At 54.7% G+C, this 9,919-nt stretch overlaps 1 protein-coding gene across 1 annotated transcript in view; it reads right to left on the minus strand.

The window, feature by feature from the left end:
- Positions 1-115, minus strand: part of Tpo (thyroid peroxidase) — a 43,841-nt gene extending 43,726 nt beyond the window's left edge. The window contains exon 1 of the mRNA XM_078027909.1: positions 103-115. Within this exon, the coding sequence (XP_077884035.1) occupies positions 103-115 (13 nt within the window). The remainder of the gene's footprint in view (positions 1-102) is intronic.
- Between the last annotated feature and the right edge of the window lie 9,804 nt (positions 116-9,919).

Genomic DNA, 9,919 nt, shown 5'->3' on the forward strand with positions numbered 1-9,919 from the left:
AAAAGCACACTGTTTCACTTTGGGCCATGAGGCACAGAGTCACTGTTTGTTAACTTCTGCTAGTACTGGCCAGGGTAATGCACTGCCTACATTAATGCTCACCCGGGATGACCATGATGGGCAGCTCTCCTGTCCTCTCCAGTGGCAGGTGAGGACCTGGAGTTAGTGGCAGGAACAGGTCCACTGGTCCCTGGCCAGGATGCTGCAGGAAGAGGCTGGGGGAAGCAGTGACCCTATCCTTAATGCCCAGACAGCCTACACCACACTGTGTCCATAAGGAGTTTGAGAGTCGAGATGGACTGCAGAGGAGCATCAGTATGGTCACAAGGTCCTGGTCATCACAAAGGCTGGACACAAGGTGGCTTCCAGCAGGAGGCAGAGCTGGCAAGGGCTCGAGGGCTGGATGTCCCTTTCGGGACCAGGAGTCTTAGGGTCTGACAGGCTGCACATGGGCCAGTGATGTCCAGGGGCCCAGGCCTGGGGGGCCAGGGTGTGTCCATGCAGCTGAGGGTCTGGCCAGCCCTCCAGCATGTTTTTTTAACTGAAGAGTGACTGTTTTAAGCTCTGCATCTCCTTAGCTTTCTTACCCTAATTCTGTATGGTAGCACACTGATCCAGAACCTACACACAGAATCTATTTCATGAAAATTTTGTTCATGAATAGATGCGTGAACTGTGAAAAATGGAAAATTCTAAAATCTGTAATCTTAGGAAAATTAGTTTTTCATAAAAATCGTTTTAATCCATTTGAGCCCAGGAATTGCATTTTTGTTTTGAAAAGCCTCACACAGGTGCACTAAAGTGGGGTCAGGGGTGCTCAGGAGCTACATCAGGCTCTGTGTGCTGGTGAGAATGACCATCCTGAGGATACTCACCCCACCGCAGTCCTCTGCCTCCCAGGATATAAAGGAAAAACACTCCGGCACAGGCTGCAGTCAGCGTGAGGGTCAGGGCTGTCAACACCCTCATCCTGGGGCTGGAACGGACAGGCAGAGCACAGGGCACTCAGCATGAGTGTGGGTCCTGGAGTCTGCCTCCTGCTCCCACCCTGCAGTCATGTCCGACCGGAGCCTGAGGCTGCCCTGCATGGTTCTGAGTGGCCCCCAGGGCGGGAAGACCCCCGGTCAGAACAAGGCGCTGAGTGTCCCCCGTGCCCTGGCTTGCAGATGGAGCTCTCAGGTCTGACAGCTCCAGCCACCGCGTTTCCCAGTCACCACGGGTTTTAGGAGATGGCCTGTGGACATCACTTGGAACACTGCTGGGAATAAAGAAATCTATTTCCCCTAGAATCTTTGTGGAACAAGTAACTGATATTAGGAATCCAGCATTTTAAGGAAAGGTGTGTCTGGGTGGAGTTTGCAGCACTCACGCTCGCCCAGGGTCCCAGGACTAGGGCTCTTTAGACCAGGCACAGCAGCTGGTACCGCCTTTACCTTGTTTCTAGCAGCAGGCTCTCTGTACCTGCGCCTGGCAAGGTGCTAAGGAGGACACCGCCAGCCCTCTTCAGCTGCAGTCACAGAGGGAACAGCTTCGCCAGCCGTGCTTTGCTAGGAGAAGCTGCCCGTGCGGGCCTCGGCCACTCTTCAAGGGCCACTGACAGATTTCTCTTAAGGGAAAGTCTTGAGGCTGGGCTGGGGCTCAGTGGTAGAGGGCTCACTTAGCACGTGTGAGGCCCTGGGTTCCATCCTCAGCAACACATAAAAATAAACAAATAAAATGCAGGTATTATGTCAGACTACAACAAAAAATAAATATTTAAATAAAATGGGAAAGTCAGTTTCACAGCCGACCTTCCTGGCTCTGCTCGGGAAGGCGACCAGCGTGTGTGGTTGGGTACTTACCAGTCGCGAAGCTCTCCTGCAGTATGGACCTGACTGCCCAGGCCTAGTTCCCCTACATAAACCCACTCTGCTCTGCTGCCCTCTCAAGTGGCCGAGGCGGAGCGACTCCAGCTTCCTGGCCACAGAACCCTGGTTGGTGCCATTGTCCCTGGGCTGGGTCCTCCTACACCCTGGCTGGCCAGGCTCCGGTGCAGCATCATGCTGCACACGCAGCCCACCCCTGCCCATGAGTCAGAAGGCCTGGGTGTGGAGGAGGGGAGTCCCTGTAGCTGTGAGTGTGGTGAACGACCGCAGCGGATCCGTCCCCACTTGTTCTCGTTTCTGTGATGAGAATGTTTGTGGTCTCTCTCAGGGAACTCCACGTGAACAGTGCGTGTAGTGGCAGTCTCTGCACTGTGCCTGCATCCCCAGGACTTACTGGTCTTAAACCCAAAGGTGTGCCTTTGATTGGCACCTCCATGGTGCCCCCCCAGCCCTGGAGCCACCTTGAATGCTATACATTTGGCCCTCTGGATACCACACATGAGGGAGAGCGTGATGAATGTGTCGCTGTGCCTAGGTCTCTGGGTCCGTGCTGTTGGCTTTGTGCTGTCCGCAGTGACGACAGAACTGGCTGTGCTTCCAAGAGCAGCCTGACTTGGGTGAAGGAGGCTCAGCCCAGGGGTCTCTGAGCCACATGGGGTCAGCCTTGAGTTCTGGGTAGGAAAAGGACACTGAGGAAGAGCTGGGAACCAGAGTGGTGCAGTGGGCCTCCGAGTGCCTACTCACGGAGCTCTGAAGCTTGCCCAGTGGCCACACAGAGTCCTCACGGGGCAGTGGAGAGGGCACGAGGGCTCTATCACCCCCCAATCCTCTTAAATCACCCCAAAGGAAATTAGACTCAACACTTGCTTAGCTTCCCAGAAAAATCTGAAGGTTGATTCAGGTTTGTTCTGAGCTTAGTCCAGTCAGACACAGCTAAAGACACAGGGTTTTGACTGACGGAGATTGGACTAGCAGACGGGGCTCCCTCCAGCAAGCCCAGAGGCTCTGCGTTAGTCGTGGGGTTTCCATAACCCTGATGCTGCTCAGGGCCAGAAGGAAGCTGCGTCCAGGAGAGCAAGGTGTCTCCAGGGCCCCAACCACGGTCCCACAGCGCCAACTTCAACCGAAAAGCACATGTGTTCTGATGCTCCTGGGGAGGCTGGCCGCAGAGTGGCCACTGGGGCACCTCTGACAGCACCGGTTCTTGATGCCCTCCGAGAGCCATCTTCTCTGCCCAGTGTGACTCTCCTGCCTGCAGACATTCCTGCACCTTTGATAGAGGTGGAGAGGCAGATCTAGTTCAGATGCCACAGGGTGCTCACAAAAGCCAGAGTGGACGGGGAATGTGCTGTCGAATTCCCTTATTGTTGAAGAGTTTCTTCCCTAGATTCGGTCTTTCCTGGAGCCTCTTCCTATGTTGCAGGGAACACAAGAATGTGATTGAACCTTGAGATTGCTGTTGTACAAGCTGGGTGTGGCCTTGGAGTCTCCATGCCTCCAGCTCCGCCGGCCCACTCCACCACCCTACATGGTCCTGAGCACAGAGGCTAGAAGGGCTCCTTGGCCTCCCTGATGAAGGCAGAGTGAGCCGTGCACCTCACACCTGCCTCCAGGTGCATGTGGCCCAATTGTACCTATGTTCTGAGTCTGGTTTCTCCTCATTGGCAGCTCTGGGCACTAGTCACTGAGCCATCCCACCAGCCAGGTCCCTCACCGGAAGCAACCAGGAGCTTGCTGGCATCCATTCAAACACGCTTGCAGCTTTCCAAGTAGGGGCAGGGTGTCCTTCCCCAGAGGAGCAGGACTCCAGGCCAGGGATAGCGCAGGCCCATCAATAAGAGCCAACTTCTAAGGAGCAGAGAACTGACCACTCTGATTTAATTAACTCATTTTCTAAATTGCTCAAGCCAGTTATGTGCTCATATGCAGCCTTGGACACCAGCCAGCTGACACATGGCACACTCAAGGTCATGGAATCCAGGGCTCTGCCCTAAGGCCAGGGCCCGCCAAGACTTCAAAAGAGCAACCTGTGCCTTTGACGTCCGCACCCCCAGTGGCGCCTGCCTTTCAGAGGCTCAGTGGGGTGTGAGGAGCCCCTCAAGAGCCCTCCAGCGGCTCCAAGTCTTGGTCAGAGCACATTCAGGCTCATGGGAGGGCCCTGAGTGTCACGGCCCAGCGACCCTGAGAACACATGGCCCCACAGACCCACTTAATTGCTCTAGTGGAGTGCTCTTGGAAGCGCTAGCTCAGGCCTCTCTGGGGTGCAGTCTGAAGACAGGGTCTCCACCTCAGGCATAGGAAGGTTGCATAAATGTCCTTATTTTCATAACTTTAGCTTGCTCCCGAGGGTAATTGGGATCTCAGTGTCAGATGACGCGATGACCATCTGGCTTATAGGCCATCAGTTTCTATTGGGTATCAGACACCACAAGTGATGAGTTGTGAGCAGGTAACTAGGGGCTTTTCTGAGTAGAAAGGAAGTGGGCTATAAAAATAACATGCCCTTCTTGAGCAGAAATAAAACATTTCTGCTTTTGTGAAGAGGACAGGTATGCAAGGGGCCTGTTGGTCAGTCTGTGTAACAACTGGTTGTGGTAGAAGGGTTGAGCTTCTGCTCTTCTGAAATCTCTTGTTGAGTTTTGCTTAAGACCTTCCTCAACTGCTGGCAATGGGGAAGGCCCAGGCCCAGGGACTCGAGAGAGCACCAAGGAAACAGAGGGGTTTGGTCCTGGACTCAACTGGGCGGCGTGAAGGACACTCGCCTCCCCCGGCTGAGCTGGAGAGGGTCCCGCACCCAGTGCTCCACTGTGGGTCCAGGAGAAGCCTGGGAAGGAAGCCGGGGCTCCTCCCAGGGCTGGGATCCAGGTGCCTACAGGCTGGTCTTTCCCTCTGAGCAGGAGCCCGGGGAGGCCCACTCCTCTGTGATGTGTGTCCCCGGTGCAGATTTGACACATGGGGCGTCTGAGGAGTTGAGTCAAGTCCACAGATTTCCAGCAGCTCCAGAGTCCAATACTGAAGTGCCTGAGCAGGACATTGGACACAAAGCCCCAGTGGTCAGGTGGTGGGGTCACAAAGCCCCAGTGGTCAGGTGTGGGGACACAAACCCCAGTGGTCAGGTGGTGGGGACACAAAGCCCCAGTGGTCAGGCAGTGGGGACACAAAGCCCCAGTGGTCAGGCAGTGGGGACACAAAGCCCCAGTGGTCAGATGGTGGGGACACAAACCCCAGTGGTCAGGTGTTGAGAGCCACCGCCGGTCAGAATGACGCCTGGCCTTTGCCAGAGGGAATGTTTGAGAGGTGACGCCAGCGAACCATTGAGATGATGATTTGAGTAAGCTGTATATAATTTCTGTGATGCTGGATTGATTGTATTGTATATTTGACCTTTACTGTCGGGCAACAGGGCAGCTCTGTCTGCCTCGGGCGCCCGCTACTTTGGAGTTCTCGGGCTACTTTGGAGTTCTCGAGGGGATTCCTGGAGAGTTCCCATTGGTTGCGGAAGTGCTGGAGGAGAGATTTCCAGTTGGTATGTGGTGTGTCCCTGGAGAAGGAGCCGCGTGGGTGGCGGTCAGGAGAGTTCCCGGGGAGCGTGTGTGGAGTGTGCTGGCAGAGTTCAGAAATAAAGTTTGTTCCTGCTTGAGTGGCTCATGATTTGTGCCCAGCCAGACTGCGGCAGTCAGGCAGTGGGGACACAGAGCCCTGATGGTCGGGTGGTGGGCTGCAGACTGCCTGTGGGGATCCCATGTCTCAGGACACAGGGATACCACCATGTCACCAGGTGTCAGCAGGCGCCACAGGCCAGCAGGATGAGAGCCCTGGTCTCTGCTGGGGTCACCATGCCTGGAGACTTGCTGGGAGAAGAGGAAGCTGGGTGCCTGGCACTTCTTGGGTTCATTTCCTTGGCGGCATGAGATGGGGCTTAATGCAGTTAAATTTCCATGCCAGAGCTATCCACAACAACACTCTTGTAGGCTTTGTGGAATGGGGTTTTCTGCATATGATTGCATATTAGGAACTCCTGAAGTGTAGACCCCCAGGCCAGCCCTGTGGGAGTCAAAGAAACGAGTTTCTGAGATGTGAGCTTAAAAAGCTCTTGGGAAGTTGGGAGGCACAGGACAGCCCAGAGGGCAGTGTAGGGGCCTGCCTCCAGCAGGGGGAGGTAAGGACAGATGCGCCTCTTTGCAATGGTTGGCCATGGGGCTAGGGGACATGTTGGAGGGGGCAGGTGATTGTGATAAGATGGGACTAGAAGGCACAGGTCAGCCCCAGCCCGACAAGAACAGCCACCCAAGGGCAGAGGCAGGTTGAGCTGTCCAGCTGAGCCCTGAGCCCGCCTCCGGGGTGCTTCTTGGACAGGAGCCGGGTCTTGCCTGTGCTCCAAGGAGGAGTCTGGGGAGGATGCTGTAGGTCCTCCGGGTGACACATCATCAGGTGGTGGGGGTCTTGATCATCTTCTACCCGGGAGAGTGTCTCCACGTATCCCTGGCAAAGAAATAGCCCCACATTTACTTGTGTTTTTCTTGAGAGAATGGCATCACATGATTAGGAAGCATGAATCATCCCCCAATAAGAGAACTTGCAGAGACAATGAACTGCAGCAAATTGGGAGGGCATTCAATTTCTGCAGACTAACCACTGGAACAACATCTGCCAGGAGGTGACCTGGGAAGCTGGCAGTGGGCTGTGTCCTTGTGCATCTTTGAGGGGTGTCTAGCCTCATTTCTAGATTGGGGCTCAGCAGTGATCAAACACCTGTTAAGTATTGGATCTGGACGACCCCTGTTTTGCAAAATACCCTTTATATAATGAGTATATAATACCCTTTATATTTGGATATAATGAAGACCATGTGCTGATGCTTACATAACATAGAAGCACTAAGTCCGAGTTCTATGCTGTGTTCCTAATAATGTTGTAGGGGTTTACACTCTAGAATATATGACTTATTTTTAAATTGCATGTTTCAGGCTGAGTGCAAGGAAGGTGTTAGGAGAAACAGAACTTTCTAGAGGTTCCTCATGGCCTCAGGGAGCCAGCCAGCCAGGGCTGTGCAAACATGAGCCCCAGTGGCAGAGATGGCTCTAGTTGACGCAGTGTCTGGAGTGGAGCTGCCCCATCCTTCACCCGGCAGAACAGAACAGAGGGTGGTGCGGGGCTTTCCCGGTGCGCGCCTGGTGCTAACGCAGTTACGTACCTACCACCTTTCAGGAGAAATGAGCCCTCTACTGCCTTTCAGGACCAATGGGCCCTTGGGGGCCTCAGCTTTGCTGAGCAAGAGGCGTTTGGTGCAGTGAGTTCCCCGGCAGCCAACGTGCACACACTGGCTTCCCACCCGCCCTCTTAGCGGGGTCCACACTGCCGGTGAGCCATGGATGTGCCCACTCTGCCATCCGCAGGGCCAGATGCTGTCCTGAATCTCCTGCCCTGCCTCTCTGGGCACGTCTATCTGGGAGATGTGTTGGAGCACATTGGTGTGGAATTCCTGGAAGAAATTTGGATTTTCCTGGACGTGGCTTTCCAGCTCCTCACTCCTGGCTAGTACCTGCTGGCATCTGTGGCCATGTGGTTCTGGAGGGTCCCACCTACTGGAAGTGTTTTCTGCCTCTTCTCCCAGCCAGGGGTCCACTCCTGTTCTGACTGGAGGCCCTCTGGGGAAGATGAGCCTCTGGACACACCAGGCAGGCTCTGGGCTGGACTGCTGCTCCTGTAACTGGCCAGCCCAGCCTTCGTGGTATCTCCTTCCCAGAGAAGCAGCATGGCCTCCTCATGGGCTGACAGAGGCAGCCCAGCCCTTGAGGTGAGGCCCCACCTTCACACTCAGGGCCCACATGCGAGCTCTGGTTAACTATGTTCTGCTGTGTTAATTAATTTCCTTAACAATCCTGTGAGGAATTGTGCTGACTCCCCCCAAGTCCAGGAAACCAGAGCCCAGAAATGTAGAGAGGTAAAGATATCGAGGACAATCGGGGAGTAGGACACACAGAACCGCGATGTTGGACCTGGGGTGGGAAGTGGGGGAGTCGCAGGAGGTCCCTGCTGCCATGGCTGAGGGCACAGAGGTGGCCATCTGTGGAAGGAGAGATCCTGGTGGGCTCTGGTGGACCCCTGACCCCTCTGTTCTCAAACTGAGGGGAACATTCTGGCTCTAATGTCTTATATAGATGCCTCCCCCTCACAACAGGGTCACTTTCCAATAATCCACCCTAGATTTAAAAGATGGCAACCTAAAAATGCATGGATCTCACTCAACCTTCCACACCCCGCTCGGGTCAGGCACTGCAGAGTGGCCACAGGGGCTGCCCAGCCAGCTGGAAGCATCGCGAACAAGTGTCATGCCAAGTATCACCAGCCAGGGAAAGAAAGTTCAGAAGGTGCAGCCTGGCCTCGACGAAGGCTGCCCTCATTCCCATTTCTGGGAAATCAGAAGTGGAACTGTTTTCAGCTGAGGGTGTGCGTGTGACATTGGGGTGACTGATAAAAGGACACACAGCAAAGAATGCCCACTCCCAGGAGGACACTTGGAGTTCCCACTGGGGATCAAAGGCCACTGCCTTGGGAAGACCCCTCTACTCAGCACCCTGTCTCTCCTGCTTGCTGCTGGGACATCCACCCTGAGCAGTGACCACACTGGAAGACACGATTGTCCACTCCTCCCTGGGTCACACCTCCCTCCCCAGGGCTCATTTCCATTAGGCCCAGCTCGAATCCCACGTGAGCATCGTATGACCCCCTCAGCTCTGACCTCCCTCCACTCAGCACTCACTCCCCACTCCGGGGACCCCCCTGCCCAGGCCCCCTTCAGGCACAATCAGTGGCTTCAAGAGGCTTGCTGCTGCCCAGCAGCCCCGTTCTCGTGGACTGACCCCCACCATGATCATGTCACACCCCTGCTCTTCCCAGACTCTGACCCCCCAGCCCTACATCCCGTCTCCTGCAGCTGTACCCAGGAATACAGGTGGGGGGCACATTGAAGGCACCGTCATTGCACCCCTTCCCTCTGCTCTCCATGGTGGTTGGGGTCCACTGTAGGGCGACCGCTGGTCTCTTGGAAGGACAGGGTCACTGAAGCTGGTTGGATCATTCCAGGCCCATGTCCACGGAGGCCTGAAACTGCTACTGCCCAATAGCCAGGAACTGTAAGAAAAGCTCTGACCACTCATTGTGTCAGTTTCTGGAAGTCCAAACTCCCAGAGGCACCCATGAGCCCATATGAATCAGTAGGAGGAAGTTCATGCCCCACAGCTCACTCCTGGGTTTACCAGTAGCACGGCCCAGTTAGCTGTGTGTCCAAGGGGCACACAGTCCCCTCAGTAAACTTGTGCCGTGGCTTCCCTGAGAACAAGGAATCCCCACGTGTCTTAGAAGTCCTAAATCCAAAGATGAAGCATGCCCTGTGCATCTGGGAGGGCCCTGCTCTTACCCTGGGGGAGCTGGTGCTGCCTGTGCACCCTCCTCGGGTGCCTCTGCCCTCTTGAAGCTGGTGTGCATAGAGTCTGGTCCCTCAGGTGCCCTGACCTGAGCCACTGCCACAGATGCTCTGTTCTTGTCCACTTAGTGACCAGTACTCCTTCTTTTGTGTCAGCAACTTCATGCCCATACTGAATTATTTAGACATGTTTTACTGCACAACCCTCTCTGAATCTACCCACTTTCTCTGACCTCCATTACAATCAAACTGTTTTAAAATAATAGAAAATTGTGGTGGGCAAACTGAGACCTGTGCATGATTGATGGGAAGGTGAGCTGTGCAGCCACCATGGACAGCAGTTCCCCAGCTCTTCAGGATATCAGCACAGAGCTCCCAGAGGGTCCTGCAACTCCACCTGGAAGACCCTGAGAGCAGAGGTGGGTATTTCACACACAGGTCCACAATAGCAACACTCACAGTGGCTCAAAGCAAACGCCCACTTACCTACAGATGCACAGTACACAAATGTGTGTGTGTGTGTGTGTGTGCGTTGTCTGCACAGTGGCAACAGAAACATATTGCTCTTAAACAGGGAAGACACTGACACTACAACATGGACAGAGCTAACGATATGATGGGAAGTGAA

The sequence above is a fragment of the Ictidomys tridecemlineatus genome, chromosome 12 (genome assembly GCF_052094955.1).
Source record: "Ictidomys tridecemlineatus isolate mIctTri1 chromosome 12, mIctTri1.hap1, whole genome shotgun sequence".
NCBI lineage: Eukaryota > Metazoa > Chordata > Mammalia > Rodentia > Sciuridae > Ictidomys > Ictidomys tridecemlineatus.